Source organism: Artibeus jamaicensis, unplaced genomic scaffold (genome assembly GCF_021234435.1).
Source record: "Artibeus jamaicensis isolate MK-2021 breed Jamaican fruit bat unplaced genomic scaffold, CSHL_Jam_final contig_465, whole genome shotgun sequence".
NCBI classification, from domain to species: Eukaryota; Metazoa; Chordata; class Mammalia; order Chiroptera; family Phyllostomidae; genus Artibeus; species Artibeus jamaicensis.
In genome coordinates, this window is record NW_026521843.1 from 35,358,339 (window position 1) to 35,375,491 (window position 17,153).

The 17,153-nt window shown below is 49.4% G+C and overlaps 1 protein-coding gene across 5 annotated transcripts in view; it reads left to right on the forward strand.

Annotated features, from left to right (window-relative positions):
- Positions 1-17,153, forward strand: part of SPTBN1 (spectrin beta, non-erythrocytic 1) — a 191,169-nt gene that overhangs the window by 148,393 nt on the left and 25,623 nt on the right. For all 5 annotated transcript variants that reach the window (XM_053666939.1, XM_053666935.1, XM_053666936.1 and 2 more), the window contains 8 exons: positions 562-720; positions 1,360-1,662; positions 3,370-3,523; positions 4,217-5,087; positions 5,173-5,310; positions 6,116-6,872; positions 7,633-7,835; positions 12,449-12,539. In XM_053666939.1, coding sequence (XP_053522914.1) covers positions 562-720; positions 1,360-1,662; positions 3,370-3,523; positions 4,217-5,087; positions 5,173-5,310; positions 6,116-6,872; positions 7,633-7,835; positions 12,449-12,539 — 2,676 coding nt within the window. The remainder of the gene's footprint in view (positions 1-561; positions 721-1,359; positions 1,663-3,369; positions 3,524-4,216; positions 5,088-5,172; positions 5,311-6,115; positions 6,873-7,632; positions 7,836-12,448; positions 12,540-17,153) is intronic.

Below are 17,153 nucleotides of genomic sequence, written 5' to 3' on the forward strand. Positions count from 1 at the left end.
GGGCATTAATTCCAAGTACAAGTTTGAAAAATCTAGAACTTTGGTCAGTCATACCCATTTAGATTCTTTTAAATGGAATTTTTTAAAATGTCATGAAGTGTCAGAGATAGTTCCTAGAAATGAATTTAATGTATAGTCAGTAAGGATTTTAAGAAAAAACAAAACACTCAGATACATGAGTTAAAAACAAGTGGCTCAGGGTGGAATGAATGAGAGTTTTTTCTGAGAAAAAGTCATTTATCTTTTTTACATGATCAGAGCTGTTGAAAATAATTACTTTGTTTTCTTTCCATTGGAGAGATTTATAGTTTGGTTATATCACTCCATCTCTACACTGTTTCATTTTCCAAGCACAACAGAGGGTCTTTAGATTTCGACAGGGGGGGTGTTCCCATGAGGCTAAACCGAGAAAACTTTTTTCTCAAGACCTAAAAGTTCATGAGGATGGGAACGGGACTTCCTTCTAAGTTCTTGCGTCTTTTTGAGAAATACTAGCTGTTGACTGTAGCAAACAAAAGTTCCTTGAACATTACAGGAAACTGTTCTTTCGCTCCCCTGTAGGCCTGGGAAAGACTGGAAAAAGCGGAACACGAGCGAGAACTGGCCCTGCGGAACGAGCTCATAAGGCAGGAGAAACTGGAACAGCTCGCCCGCAGATTCGACCGCAAGGCAGCTATGAGGGAGACTTGGCTGAGCGAGAACCAGCGCCTGGTGTCTCAGGTTTTGCTCTAGACATTGTTCGAGAAACCACTGCCGGGGTTCTCTAGAAGTGCAGGCCGTACCCAGGGGCCACGTCCTGTATTCGGAAGTAACCGTCAGATCATCCGCCCACTTCCAGAGAGAGGATGTTTATAGCTCCTAATACACTGCCCCTTCTATTCATATAATTTTTTATAGAGTTGGAAGCAGCTCAAGCAGAGTTTGTTTAGAGCTAGTGAGTGTGTGTGAACTGTTCACATTTATGTAATTTAAAATTTTTTTCTCTTTTCCTCGATCTTGGACCAGCCAGTTCTTCAAGGCAGTTAGACTGGTCACGAAATAAGTAAAAATGGTGTTCTTTCTGCTTGGCCTAATGTAAGCTATCACCTGCTCCAGTCTCAGGAAGTCAGGTGCTAGATACGAGGTGGACCCCATTGGAAAGTGAGAAGCTGCTGATTTGCGTTGGGGATGAGGGGCATCTGAGCTCAAGCACAGAGTTTTGAGAGTCCCGTGGAAGGCAGAGACCGGCCCCAGGGGTTAGGGGGTGAACCTCCGGGGGCAGTGTTTGGCGTTAAGACTACCAGAGACCAAGACGTGTGCAGGATTCCACATCCGTTCCATTTCTTTGTTCCCAGTGGGTGGCTTTTTGTTTCTCCGTAGGACAACTTTGGGTTTGACCTTCCTGCTGTCGAGGCTGCCACGAAAAAGCACGAGGCCATCGAGACAGACATTGCCGCGTACGAGGAGCGCGTGCAGGCCGTGGTTGCTGTGGCCAGGGAGCTCGAGGCGGAGAACTACCATGACATCAAGCGCATCACGGCGAGGAAAGACAACGTCATCCGCCTCTGGGAATACCTACTGGAACTGCTCCGGGCCCGGAGGCAGCGTCTCGAGATGAACCTGGGGCTGCAGAAGATTTTCCAGGAGATGCTCTACATTATGGACTGGATGGACGAAATGAAGGTACGTCTCGACTTAAAGGGGACCAGAGCTGATCCAAAGAGGCCTCTCGTTTCTGGGACCCACCGGTAACCTCCCAGTGTACATGGTGCCCCTAGTCTGCCTGCCCATTCTGCAAAGCCAGAAAAGGACCACAGCACCCAAGGGAAGGTTGTAAGCTCACAAGTTGAATGTGATGCGAAGTGTGAAAACGTTGTAAGGGAGACCAGTTTTGTAGCTAGAGATCTGCTGCTGTGATTGCGTTCTAATTTGCATATATTCCATGGTAGGAATCAATCAAATTGGGGTTTTCCGCATTTTTAATTCTTTAGAGTTGACCTAACTTTCTCATGGGTGTGCATGTGAGTGGCCCTGGTGTGGGGTGGGGCCCATGCAGGGGGTGTGGGCAGGTGGGGGCGTGGTAGGCAGTGTGACGGAGTGCAGGTCGGAACCAGGCGGCCGGAGCAGCCTAGTCTCCTGGGGCCTCCTTTCTTCGTATTTAATGGGATTGCACTTTCCAGCCACCTCGCCCAGGCACGACGAGGGTGAGTGCAGGGACGTGTGTGCTGATCAGTGCAGGGGGCTGGCTTGTGCTTCCCCTCCCACTGACAGTGCAGAACATAGACTTCGAGCTTCACCCCACCCAGGAGGAGGCCCATGTAGGCCACGAAGAGCTCGCCCGTGCCAGGCAGTTCCCCACCCAAAGGCAATTAGTGGGGACAGAACAGGGCAGTTTTGGGGTCAGACCATGAAGCCTCCATCACCTCAAAACACTGTGTTCCACTCCCAAGCTTGACCTTCTGCAAGGGGCTCCCTCTGCAGGGTGCGGGTCCTCACCTTTGCTTGCCTCTTGAACTGTACCTGGCAGCGGGCCAAGGTCACCGGATACCATCAGTCTTCCCTCCTTAACTGTCCCAGATTTACGACATTCTCGTGTGTGGTCTGTCTTGACCTCTTATAATAGAAACGTTCATAAAATTTAGCAGAGAGGTGCTTTTCATTTTATAAATCGTGGTACGTAATTGAATTCAGATTAGGCCAGAGGCTTCCTCAGAAGCAAGTGTGAAGCAGAAGTTTTATCCGGAGAGGATGTGGGATACGACCCCCAAATTGGGCCGATGAGAGAAACAAAAGAAAACGTCAGCGAGCTCAGACGAAACCGACGCTGTCTGGGCCCGCACAGCCACCCGGCTCTGTTCTTATCTGGTCAGAGATGTGGCTGCTGAGCTTTTCGACCGGATTCTCCTCCCGTCGATGTATGTGTATCGCGCAGGCGTACCAGTGAGCTCTTCACTGAGGGAGGCAGCCCTTTAAGGGGTCAGCAGCTTGTAAGAGATTCTGTAAACTTTGACGTGAAACAGCCTTATTACTTTTTTCTTCCTCAATAGTTGTTGCTGCAGCACCTTCCTCTTGGAGCCCCAGATTATGTTTCATACTGGTCCCCCCTCTCCTCCTTTATTCCCTTTTCAGTACTTTTAAGGGTGCAATGGACTTACTTATTACAAGGTAGACGATCCTTAGTTCATAATGTCTCTCCTGATGCAGGCTTTCAGGTTCGGTTTGCTGCGTTCTGGTTTGTTTGTCATCTTCTTCCCCTGAAGATACAGGCTGGACAGCTGGCTCCAGGGAGGGTGCAGCTTGGTTGCTGGCTCTCAGCTTGTCTGAAGATTATAAGATGCTGAAGTCAGGCTTGTGTTCACGGATGTCCTTTCTGCCTCCTCTCGTGCACAGGTGCTATTACTGTCTCAAGACTATGGCAAACACTTGCTGGGCGTGGAGGACCTGTTGCAGAAGCACGCGTTGGTGGAAGCTGACATCGGCATCCAGGCAGAGCGAGTGAGAGGTGTCAACGCCTCCGCCCAGAAGTTTGCAACGGATGGGGAAGGTAAGGTGGACCGTTCCAGACATTACCTCCCAGTCACCAGAGCTCTGTCTTGGTGGAGGTAGAGAAGTTGCGTGTGCTTTGAAGTTCCTATGCCAGTGAAGGCTCCCAGTGGGTTTGTATGCCCCCCTGGTGTGGGTACATGAGGTTCCGTGGGGTGGCCTCCTGAGCTCTCTAACTCGGTCGGGCTTTCCCCAAGTGTGCATGTCTTTTCCTTAAATACTCCAGTGCCACTTGGTTCTGAATGGCTTGGTATTTGGCAGTGCTGCTTTGCGAGGCCACACTTGGTCTGACTGTGCACCAGCAGCCTGCTGTGCATACTCAGGTAGCTCCTGGCTTTTTCACCTGGCGGTGCATGTCTTTGTGTAAAGGGTATTGGGAAGGACTGGGCTTCCTTTCTTATATTTTATACACAGTTAGATGTAGCTGCCCTTTTCTTATAGTTTACATGCTTTTTTTTTTGTTTATAAGTGATCCAAAAACAATAACACTTAGGGCAAAGAAATAATAATACTTATCATTGCCCCTCTCTCCTCTTCCAGTTGAGATCCCAGGGGGTACTCTGTGGCCTCATAACACGGCCCTGCACTTAGAATAGAACTGGTCATCTGGTAGGAAGGACACGGGGTGTAGCAAACAGGCAGGAACCCGTGCTAACTTTGGTCGCACACTCATCCCTTCCTTGGTGTTCAACAGGTTACAAGCCCTGCGACCCCCAGGTGATCCGAGACCGCGTGGCCCACATGGAGTTCTGTTACCAAGAGCTTTGCCAGCTGGCGGCTGAGCGCCGGGCCCGCCTGGAAGAGTCTCGTCGCCTCTGGAAGTTCTTCTGGGAGATGGCAGAAGAGGAGGGCTGGATACGGGAGAAGGAGAAGATCCTGTCCTCTGACGATTACGGGAAAGACCTGACCAGCGTCATGCGCCTGCTCAGCAAGCACCGGGCCTTCGAGGACGAGATGAGTGGCCGCAGTGGCCACTTCGAGCAGGCCATCAAAGAAGGCGAAGACATGATCGCGGAGGAGCACTTCGGGTCAGAGAAGATCCGAGAGAGGATCCTCTACATCCGGGAGCAGTGGGCCAACCTGGAGCAGCTCTCGGCCATTCGGAAGAAGCGCCTGGAGGAGGCCTTGCTGCTGCACCAGTTCCAGGCGGATGCCGATGACATCGACGCGTGGATGCTGGACATCCTCAAGATTGTCTCCAGCAACGACGTGGGCCACGACGAGTACTCCACCCAGTCTCTGGTCAAGAAACACAAAGATGTGGCGGAGGAGATCGCCAGCTACAGGCCCACCCTCGACACGCTGCATGAGCAGGCCGGCGCCCTCCCGCAGGAGCACGCAGAGTCTCCGGAGGTTAGGGGCAGGCTGTCGGGCATGGAGGAGCGGTACAAGGAGGTCGCCGAACTGACACGGCTGAGGAAGCAGGCGCTGCAGGACACCCTGGCCCTGTACAAGATGTTCAGTGAGGCCGACGCCTGTGAGCTCTGGATTGACGAGAAGGAGCAGTGGCTCAACAACATGCAGATCCCAGAAAAGCTGGAGGACCTGGAGGTCATCCAGCACAGGTGAGGCGCGGGGCGGGGTGCCAGCTGGCCTCTCGTTACCAGTCGTGACCAAGGAGGTGATTGCCCTGTTGAATTGCCTTTTTAGATTTGAGAGCCTAGAACCAGAAATGAACAACCAGGCTTCCCGGGTCGCAGTGGTAAACCAGATTGCACGACAGCTGATGCACAGTGGCCACCCAAGTGAGAAGGAAATCAAAGCCCAGCAGGACAAACTCAACACGAGGTAAGCGCGAGGCCAGCGTTGTGTGGCTTCTCTGTGTGGTGCCCAGGAGGGTGAGGTCCTTTGCTGTGCCCTGCTCTCAGGAATCCCCTGCACAGGAGTCACTGGCATTGTGGTTCTGAGGTCCTGGCACTGTGGTGCTGAAGGTCTGGCTTTCGACATAGCCACATTTTGCAAGAACCATCTTTTGGGATGATGTCATTCCTAGCAGCCTGGCACCTGCCCCGGGCCACATCAGAAGTTAGAGCCTTAGTGACACATCAGGGTGGCTCCTGTACTGTCCCTTTTAATAAAATGATTTCGAAAATAGGATTTAGGCACGTTTGAGACATAACTGGCCAATGAAAGTCCTGGTTATCAATGTAGACCCTTGGCTTGCTTTAATCTTTCTGTTGAGTAAACACATTTGAATAGGTTGCACAGGATGACCTCAGTTCTGAAGGCTACTGTCAGGTACTAGGTTTGGAAAGTGTTAATTAGGCGCAGCTCAGAGTTGAGTAGATGTGCATGGCAGATGTGAATTAATTGACTCTTTGGGGGACAGATATGTTGTCACAGTTTGTGTTGGAGCTCTTTAACAAGTCCCTCTTCCAGTCAGGCTTTTTCCAGATTGTATTGCATCCCTCAGTTATTTTGGTAACACTTCATGTCCATATACTGAATGAGACGATTTTCCCAAAAGGGTGTAGTAAGAGCAAAGGTGGAGGGAAAAAGTGCACCTTTGACCATGACCGTTAATTTCATTGCTCAGCCGTGAGCTGCCAGCTTCCTCCTCACACTGCTCTCTATGCCGCCCCTGCCCCCACAGGTGGAGTCAGTTCAGAGAACTGGTCGACAGGAAGAAGGATGCCCTTCTCTCTGCCCTGAGCATACAGAACTACCACCTCGAATGCAATGAAACCAAATCCTGGATTCGGGAAAAGACCAAGGTTATCGAATCCACCCAGGACCTGGGCAATGACCTGGCCGGCGTCATGGCCCTGCAGCGCAAGCTGACCGGCATGGAGCGGGACTTGGTGGCCATCGAGGCGAAGCTGAGCGACCTGCAGAAGGAGGCGGAGAAGCTGGAGTCCGAGCACCCTGACCAGGCCCAGGCCATCCTGTCTCGGCTGGCCGAGATCAGCGACGTGTGGGAGGAGATGAAGACCACCCTGAAGAACCGCGAGGCCTCCCTGGGCGAGGCCAGCAAGCTGCAGCAGTTCCTTCGGGACCTGGACGACTTCCAGTCCTGGCTCTCCAGGACCCAGACGGCCATTGCATCCGAAGACATGCCCAACACCCTGACCGAGGCAGAGAAGCTTCTCACACAGCACGAGAACATCAAAAACGAGATCGACAACTACGAGGAGGACTACCAGAAGATGAGGGACATGGGCGAGATGGTCACCCAGGGGCAGACCGACGCCCAGTACATGTTTCTGCGGCAGCGGCTGCAGGCCTTGGACACTGGATGGAACGAGCTCCACAAAATGTGGGAGAACAGGCAAAATCTCCTCTCCCAGTCCCACGCCTACCAGCAGTTCCTTAGGGACACCAAGCAAGCCGAAGCCTTCCTGAACAACCAGGTAACGCTTGTCATTAGACCTGGTTGCCTTTCCAAACATTTTGGTCAAAGCTGCTGGTTTCAACCCACCTGGATGAAATTAGAAGGATGGTTTACAGACACTTTTTTCCCGGACCCCTCTAAGGCATGGAGTCCTACCACAGTGTAGAGCATGGGAATTGACGATTTCCACAGGAGCTGTCCTGCCTTGAAAAGTATGGTTCTGTTTAAACTACTACTGAGGACTTCCTGTGTTCATAGTATGTCCGCATAGGACCTCATTAAATTGGCCTCTTTAAATTATTTTTGAATGAACAGTTGTCTTCCTTGTGCTGGAACAGTCATGGCGCACAACGCAGAGGTTAGAGAAAGAACACTGGCTGAGGATGGTCAGCAGCATCAGGGTGTTAATCTGCTGTGCAAGACACTGCGGAGGGTGGGTGTTGCCCCTGACTTCGTGGCCACGTGAGAGGCCCCTTGCGGCTGGTGCACAAAGCTTTGCTTCCTTTCCTCATTCCCTCTGGGACAGAATGTAGATCATTTAGCTGCTTAGGAAAACTCAGTCACTTACGGTGTCCCCCAGGTCTTTTTCTACTCCCAACATTTTCTTTCACCAGATTCAGTAGATTGGTTGCCAGAGTAATGAGTAGTGAAGCGAGTCTGGTGGAGTATGTTGCATGGAAATGTAGGGCATAGGAAAAGAGGGTTTTCGTTACGCTGAAAGTGAGTCACTTCTGAGGTCTCGTTCTTCTGTGACTTTTTATTCTCTGTTTTTAAATAAGGAATATGTTTTGGCCCATACCGAAATGCCTTCCACCTTGGAAGGAGCTGAAGCAGCTATTAAAAAACAAGAGGACTTCATGACCACTATGGACGCCAATGAGGAGAAGATCAATGCTGTTGTGGAGACCGGCCGGAGGCTGGTGAGCGACGGGAACATCAACTCCGATCGCATCCAGGAGAAGGTGGACTCTATTGATGACAGGTACAGTGTTCTGAGGTTCTTACGGGAGGCTCGCACCCTGGGACTCTTGAGCATCTTTGTCACTGGCCGGAAGTCCAATGGACAGGTTGGGGTCACCTAGCAGAATTTAATCTACCTATCACAGAAAAATCAATGTGCAACAAATGGCTGCCTGAAATTGTGGTTCTCATTGTAAGACATGCACTGGTATCCACAAAAGAAATCAAGCCTGAGGCCCCAAACTCATCTTTGCCCAAAGACTTGTGGAGGCAGTAATGCCGAGTAGCAATCGGGTGTAAGCCATGCCATTCCGAAGTGGGCACAAGCATGTCACCTGCTGGGACCCTGGGAGCCAGACACTTCCCCAGCCAGGCCCACATTCTTCTGCATCTGCACAAGACTCTTCTGAAGTCTGTCAGGAGGGAGTGCGGAGGGTGGGTGAGGTTAGCTTGTCCCAAGTGCCTGGCAGAGCCACAAACAAACATTATCAGACCTTTCTTAGAAAATTGGCTTGCGGAATGCTGTAGCAGGATCTTTTTCATGATGAGAGAAAAGACCTTTCCCTCTTTTGCCAAGGCATCTCTGAGATTGGATGCTCTTTTTGTTTGTTTGTCCATCCATCTGTCTCCAGTTCTGAAATATGTCTTTTCCTGATCAAAGGGGACAGTGTGCTCTGCTGGGCCTTCACCCCCAGTTCTCACGCCGCCTTCGTTATTACTGAAGGGGGAGGTCAGAGCTGGTCCAGGTTTGGATGCCCCGGCGTGGGCTGGTTCTGGGCTGGCTGCTTCCAGCGTCATCTGGCTCATCTGGCAGGTCACTACCTCTGTTCCAGCTGCTCTTCTCTGGTCCCAGATTGAGCTGCATTTAAGGGCTTATTGTGAGACTGATGTCATCGAGAAACAAACTTTTCCTCCAGACCTCTCCTCTGGCCTCCAAGTGCAGTGAACAGGAGAACTTGCTGAGGACATTTCCTCGCTTCCCATGAACAAGGGTCTCTTGGGACCAAGGAACCTTGGGCCCGATTAATTTGGGATGATTTGGGGTGGAAAGGGGAATTACTCTTTCCTATAAAGTTCCTGGCAGTCTGTCTTTTGCATGACTTCAGAGCCTAGATCACATGTTCTAGAGGCGCTGCTATGGAATAGGGTACAACATAGATTAATTACAGTTTCGTGGCTGCTGCTTTTAAAACAGCCAACAAAAAAAGGAAGAAAAATCCTTCCACCAAATCTGTCTTAAATGAGTGTGAGAAGCAAGGCTTGGCCAAGGCATTTTTTACCTAGAGAAAAAGAATTTCCCTTTTTCCTAATGTTAAATCACTGATTCTTTTGTGAATACCCCATACTTCTCCGTGTTAGGTGCACACAGCTCGTTCCTGAAGGTGGGCTTGGCCATGAGGGGCGGGCCGTGAGGGGCATGTGCATGCCGGCAGCTGCCTTGCAGCTTCCGTGGCGTGCGTACTCATCCTCTGGTGCTGCAGCTGCAGCTGCAAGGGGTCGTTGGAAACAGGTGCTGTTGTCAACACCAGAGATCCCTGAAGGTGAGAGCATTTCAGCAGCCTTCAGTCGTGGCTTACTCTTCCTTTTGTCCTTGACCGCGAGAGGCTGGCCTCGTGGAGTTCCAGAGCATCCTTAAGATTTCAGGTTTTAAAGGGAAACGGAAAGAAGACCCTCTACTCTGTATAAGAAGCATAAAAAAGATGGGGGAGGGGCTTGCCATCGATCTGCGTGCCAGAGGACTCTTGTTTTCGTATTTTCCTCAGCTGGTGTTAACTGAATTCTGGTTTCACTTCACTGTCTCCAGAGGATACTTGTCTATTATAAAAATAGACAAAGTTCCAGGTGCTGTAGGGGTACATGCCAAGGAAATAACTAAACCTTCAGGTCTAATCCCCTGTCCAGAAACATTCTGAATGCAAAATTATTGTAATGTATTTACATTTTGGAAATCTTGTCAGTTACTACTGAGTTTGTGAAAGTACCAGAACAAAACCCTGAGTCTTAACAGCTGTGGGTGGGGCGCGCAAGTGGCCTTTCAAGTGCTCGAGACTGGGTGGGAAGGGGCCTGCTGTCCGCCTGCCCCTGGCTGCGCTTCCTGGCCCAAATGAAAATTGCAGCCACAGGGAAATCCTGGGAGAGCAAGAAATAGTATCCAGCTTCATAAAGCCAGAGCCTATCTCACAGGGGACAAAAAGCTTAAGAATTCCCAGCCCAGTTTACTCAGGCACCTGTGGTTCTTTCTCAAGAACCAGAGTTTAACCCAGCATCTGCCTCTTTTGATGAGGGGAGCTTTGGAGTCACATGATGGGGTTGGGAGGTGAGCGATGGAAGTGAAGCAAGAGATCCAGCGTTGCCCCCAAACAAAGAGCACTCTTAAGGACTGTGGGGAAGCTGCAGCCAAGTTTTACAGCAGGCCCTTCCCTATAATTAAATCCACCATCCCGCTTTGAAAGACCTTCCTGAGTTTCACTTCCCGTGAACGAGTTTGGTTGCAGAAAGCAAACAGTGGAGCCACATGCGCTTCTCTCGAGGGTTTTCTGAGCGGACAGCAGTCTCTGCCACTTGCCTGGCGCTGTGCAGTCTGCAGAGCACATCACTCGAAGGCCATCGTCATCTCACCCTCCCGTAGATTTGTGTCGTTCAGACTCGTGACTGAGTCCCTGTTTAGCTTTGTTTTTCTTCATGGTCTCACTGTAAGAGAAAGATTGTCCAGCCAGGTACCTGACGTGCACACGCGAGACTGGTTATCTAAGACATGTTTTCAGGGTTCCACCTGGTCGTCTTGCTCCCTTAGTGAATCTTTGCAGTGTTTGAAGTTGTTTTTATGTCCCTGTGCTGTTGACCTGCCGGTGTCTGTGACTTCCTGCCGTCACAGTGCTTTCGTGGGATACTGTGGAAGGGAGGGAGGTCTTCCACTCAAGGCCTTGGACTGAAGGCAGGAGTCTAGCATTTTGTCACTAACTCCGACTCCAGTGACTTCCTTCCAGACAATTTGCTTTATTATCTTAAAATCTCCTACAAATAGTGCCTGGAATTTGAGGGTAGGGCACTTGAAGACCTTTGACATTCCTTCTCCTTCCACATTTTTCAATGACTGATTCCTTTAGCCGAAATTTACCGACATTAAAATTTTTTTACTTTTAATTTTTGGTATTTGAGAAAGGATAGCAATGAAGTAAAGAGGAGTGGCCTTTATTTATTTATTGTGGTTATAAAAGCAACAGAACGTCTAAAGTTTGGGGTGGAGGGAACTGCTATCTTTAATTTCATCCCTAGCACACGCCATTTTAGTTTTCACCCTCTAATCTGTGCCGTAGAGTTTTACATCATTGAATTATGCATATGCTCTTTCCATTTAGAATTATATCAGAAATACTTCTCCATTTCTGCCTTTTGCCTAAATGGTACAGGCATTTTAAGATTCCTTTTTCTGAAGCTGTGGAGCCCCTTTGAACTATTACAAAAATACATCAAACAGTCACTACACGTAGCTGGCATACCCTGACAGTGTTGCTTTCGTTCGTGTTTTCCTGTTGTTCTGAGTCGCTGGTGCCTCCCGGAGCCGAGGCCACTTTCCTCTAGTTCCCCAGGCGACGATAGCGGCAGTGCTGCCTCCACCACATGCTTGCCGGCGCTCACGGAGGGCCCCTGGGACCCGCGGCCCTGCTCTGAGGCCCCTCCTGCTCCTCCCCGAGGAGGGTGCTGCACCAGTCAGTCAGCAGTCTGCGCTCGGCACGCCGTTCTGTATGGTCACTGTGTGGAGTCAGAGTTTGTGTTCTTTCCCATCCTGCCGTTGGGACTGGTGGGTCGCAGGGGAGGGCTTGCCCCGGCGCAGGACCGAGAAGACATTGCTTTGAGAATCAGAATGAAAAACTCAGGCCTGCCCACCTGCACTCGGTCTCTTCGCCTCTCTGTGCTCTACCTTGAGGCCGCTGGCTTGGGCTGCGCAGGGGATCGGGGAGCTGTATTTTCTGGCACTGCTGGGTGATTCTGAGTGTGGAACAGCTCCTCCCTGTTGCGGGGGGGCCCTGCCCCCTTCACAGCTCCGCATTCACACAGCTCTTCACAGTCTCTGGTGCAGACACTGAGCCACTGGGTGTATCTGTTAATAGAGTGGCGTTGAGTGGGTAGGTAATTTCACAGGTCTAGAGCTTTCATTCCTGGTTTATTACTGGTTTCAGTGAGTTTTTCTCAAGCTGGGAATCTGTTTATCAGGAAACATTAAGTATCTGTATTTTCTTGGGCACGTGCACGTCCTGTTACCTAGTTACAAGTTTACGGAAGATAAGTTTCTCATTTTTTCTCAGTACCTAGAATGGGGATTTGTGCACACTGCAAGCTCAGATTTCGGTGCCCCCCAGCCCTAGATTAGGAAGCACCGCATTCGTACAGCTCATCTGACTGCTTCCTTGGCCTGCTGTGTGGCTTAGACAGGTGCTTTGCTCTCTGCTGCGCCGTGCCTCCCTCGCTCATTCGGAAAATGCCGAGCTCTCTTGTCTATTTTGTCACCCTGGCGTAGTTAAGAACTGTTTTCAGTATGTGTAGAAACCCAGGAAAGAGGCTGGATTGTGAAGTCTGTGTCTCAAGATTCGTTATTCCTGTTTTTTAAAAATGTTCTTTTTATCATCCTAATAGGCATAGGAAGAATCGTGAGGCAGCCAGTGAGCTTCTGATGAGACTGAAGGACAACAGGGACCTCCAGAAATTTCTGCAAGATTGTCAGGAGGTACGTCTCCCTCCAGCCCTTCTCACGCAGGTCTCTAGCCAGAGCCAGCCAGCATCTGGCAGGAGAGCCCCCGGAGTAAAACTGAGTCCAGAAATTTACTTCACGTGAATTTTCAGGTGAGGCAGTGTGGTGCCATGTCAGTGTTCCGTCCTGCAAGTTACCACTTAGCATGACTAGATTATTATAATCTGGAAGATTGTGGTCTGGAGCCATGCTGTCCATTATGGTAGACACTAGCCACATGTGCTATTTCATTTTAAGTCAATTAAAATGAAATTAAATGCAGAGTGTAGTTCTTCCAGCTGTATTTTAAGTGCTCAGTAGCCACCTGTGATGGTGGCCGCCATATTCGACAGTGCAGGTGTAGAACATGTCCGTTGTCTAAGAATAGTGTGTAACCTAAAAGCATTTTAATATTTTAACTGTTCAAAGAAATGTCCCTTCTTTCCAATGGAAGGAAAGAACTGAAAGAAACTGGAACTGGCGACCCAGGTAAGAAGCAGAGATATAAAAAATGCATACTGAATTCCTATTCACCAAAGACCTTAAAATACCTACCTTTCCACTTTCTTGAACTCATGCCTTAATATGCCAACAGCAATAATCCTGATTTCAAACTCTTGAGTTTTAACATGTGGTGTTAATCTGGTGGTTCTCATACTACTTTATGCTCCCTTGGTACAAGCATAAACAAACTTGGAAAACTAAAGTTGGCCAGAAAATCGTGGTCTCTTTGCAAGCTTAGCTGGGGAAAAGCTTCTGGCTGGCTTCACATGCGTGAGTTCCTGAGCGCATCATATTTCTCTCAGCTGGAGAACAACGGTGTAACTCAGTCCTCTCTGGTTTTCTAGACTAAATTCCCTCGGAGGCAGAAACAGAATGAAGATTGTCTGGGTGGAGCTGTGGGGCCTCTGGGTGGGGGTGGAGTCGGGTCCCTCACTAAGGACTCCTTCACAAACGCCTTTTATGCAAACGCATGGCTGTGTGTTAAAAGAAATGTGGCTCTAATAACAGTTGTGTTATATCGTTTGTGACAAAAGCAATTTTTCGTGTCCGTGAAACTGTTGTCTTACTGTGAATCCTAAAATGAGCTCCAGCAGCTAGACCTTGAGAAGGAAAGTCCCTCAGGTATGCAGTGGAGGGTCTGTGTCTCCGGGGAACTTGCCTGGAGCCAGACAGGCTGAAGACAGGAGTGCCTCTTCAAGTGGCCTGCGGTCATTAATAATCCATTTGAATGGGATGCTCACTTTCGAGAGGCATTCACGTCCCATGACTGCTCGGAGGAGAATAATGGGATCTAAAAGGAGCTGTGTGGCGTCGCATTTTGTGTTGCGGTGAATACCAGGTGGCCCTTTAGCATTGGAGGGAGGAAGAGGCATCAGATGTTTGCAGCCTGGTCTGTGCTTTCCACAGATCGGAAGTCTCTTTGTGACCTTGACGTTTCCCTTGAAGCACCATCAGTGCTTGACTTCTTTCAACCTCAGGTCATACTTGGGGTGGATAGGGAATCAATGGGCTTCCCTGCTCTTGCCTAAAGGGCGAGTTAATTAGGTGAAATTCATAGACCTGACCAAGGTAAGACCTGGGCTGAATTTGAGAGGGTGAAGACCAGGAAACAAGCAGGAAGTTGAAAGGGCTAAAGGAACCTTGGAGAAACCCATTTGAAATTTCCAGCCCCTGTTTTCCATTTACATAAGTGTGGATTCATAAGTAGAAATGCGTAGGAAAAGTTAGTAGATAAAATGATAGTCTTTCCCAGTGGGATCACAGCAAACAATCTTAGGAAGTCTTGAGACCTTTGTTTACACTTGTTTTGAATTGGCATCCTTAGTTGCAAAGCATCCACCCTGAGACAACAGTAGCCCTTAGGCACGCCCAGCAGCCTCTGTCCTGCCTGGTTTCCCCTTAAAGAATGCAAAAGGGTTTCCCCCGGGCTTTTATGTCCCAGAGATGATGTGCAGGTCTCCTTGTGACTGCTTGGCATGTCTCTGGCTTTATGTTTTCTTTCCTTGAGTCTCACTAAATTCATACCAGCATAGTATCCGCTGGGGGGTGTCAGATGTCCCACATCAGTGGGTACATTTTTTACATAGTGATGAAATTTAGGTCAGATGTGGACCTTTCAAACCCTTGGAATTTGAAGTACAAGCAAGGGGGTAATGTGTATTATTCTGTCATTCAGCCTCATTAAAATACTGCTCTCTTAAGTCAGAATTTCTGAGAACGGAGTTTGTAGAGACCAGCCCTGCATTTGCAGATCTACATATTATACTGATAGGTGTTTACAGAACACCCAGAGGTCAGATTTACCACCGTTGCTGGCTGCGGGTCTTGTTCAAGGTCTGGGCACTCCCACGTTGTCTCTGTGTCACACTCTTCCCCATGGGTGCTTTGGCTTGAGGAGGCACGGATTGTGGAATCCGCCGTCGTTGCCCCTCCCCATAAATACTGCCTGGGTGCGGACATTTATTGCAGCAGCGATAAGCAATGTGGTGGGAATGGGCAGGGGCCCGCCTAGTCCCAGGTGCAGGTGGGGAATTCAAAGAGCGACCTCATTTTTAGTAATATTTTAATATGACATCCTGAAAAAGGAATGACTTTTTAAAAAGCTTCTTCTTTTCTGTTTTTTCCTCCACAGTGTATACCTTCTGCTTTTTTAGGGCAGGCGGTATAACTGGGTGGGTGTGGTACAGGGATGGCAAGTTCCGTGCTTTGCTTTCAGCTTAATCAGTTGCTCATAGCATTTTCCCGTCTGCACAGTGTTCTTTTCCACAGAGAATGAGTATATTCTCAAATGACCTTTGTAAATGCCCACAAATAATAACTGTAGCCCTGGTTCCCAAGCGCTGATGAAGGGCTGATGAACTAGCAAGTCCCACAGACCCATTTCATTATGCTTCATCTCATGAGGCTTTATCTGTAGGGTGGTGTGTTCAGCGAAGAGCAGATTTGTTTATAAGCCTCTAGTTTTAATGTAGCTAGCTCTTTTTTTTTTAATCTCACTTGGGTAGGTGGTTATGAATAGCAAAAATATGTGAATGTCCTTGGTACTTCAGATAAGTGCCTTCTATTGTGTTTAATAGCTTTCTCTTGTGTGTGTGTGTGTGTGTATTTGTACAAAATACAAGGAGAAATCTTACTATTTAGTTTCCTTTTAACTTCTTCCCCCTTAGGTTGAATGAATGTTGGTAGTACTTCAGATCGTAGCTGCTCAGATGACTGGAAAGTAGTTAATTCTTTGAAGTAGGAAATTGTCTCGATTGTCATGTAGCAGACCTGTGGTCCTTGCTTAGAGAGCCTTTATAAGATTTACTGGGTTTTGCCCCCAATAAAGAGTGACATCAAAGCTCTCTCTACCTTTTGCTTTCAATCGCCAGCCCCTCCTGCGTGGTAGTTGAGCAGCCTGCAAAGGTAGAGATGGTGCTGGGAGCTGCCATGGCCAAGGCCAGGCGTCCTCCTATGGCCCGTATTGCCCCCCTTGACCTTGTTCCCAAAGAAGAGGCTTTCTGTTGTTTAAGCAGATTTACAGGGAAGCCTGGAGTACAGGTGAATGGCCTTGGGAATGTGGCTCCTGTGAAGGTTTCTGTTGGCTTTATGTTGCCATTTCTAAACCTGTGGCAACAGGGTCATGAAGGCGTTGGGGTGCAAATTTGTTGTGGTAGCAACTATTGTAAAAGCGGGCTTCTTGTGGTCATGCAGGAGAAGGGCCACAGTCCCTGAAGACATTTGCTTCTCCTTCCAGGCTGCCGCTATATTCCTTGTGCATCTTCCTCCGGGGCCAACAGAAAGCTCTTCCAGGGTTTGCACTGTGTATGGGATGCGATCTAGGACCCTGGCACGGCCAGCTACAGGCAGGAGCCGGAGGATTGGGATGAGAGCCAGCAAGAGACGTGTGTCCAGGGCCCAGGGTTGGGCTGATTCCCAGCCTGAGCCTCAGGAGAGAACTCCCTTCTCAGACCTGTCAGCGGCTGGCAGGCCCTGTGAGGCTCTCCAGATACGAGCTGACACGTCGGGTCTCAGAATGCAGGCCTGTGAGGTGTTCTTGGGCTGATCGGAAGGCCCTGCAGAGAAGCAGTGGCTGTAGAAATGGGGGTGAAGGGACTCAGACGTGGAGGAGAGGGCGTCGCTGTTGCCTGACCGCTGCACTGAGTGAGCCATTTGTGCTTCTGGATGTTTCCATAGATGCACCATGAGGGGCAGATAAGAGAGTAGCAGTTTTGGTTGTTTTATAACAGAATTAAAAGAATGCAAAAAAAAAAGTGTAGTGAAAGAGACAGTTAATCATGGTTCACATGGCACGGCTGGCGCAGGTGTGTGTGTTCAGAAGGGAAAGAAGGTTGGGACTTGGGCTGGTCAGGGCAGAGCCTTCAACATGAGCCTTTGCGGGGAGAGCTGGTTAAGGATACCAGACTCTTGGAAAGCTGGCTCAGAGAAGGCTGTAGTTCTGGATTTAATGTTAGATGTATGGATTGGAGCAGGGCTCAGGTCCAGCCTCTGTACAGTGGAGATGCCTGCTGTGACAGGTCAGAGTTATAAAGTCAATATTTGGTTGTCTGTTGACTTGGAAACAGGTGCAGTATGCCTAGTATGACATAATGCAGCTCTTTCCAGGCA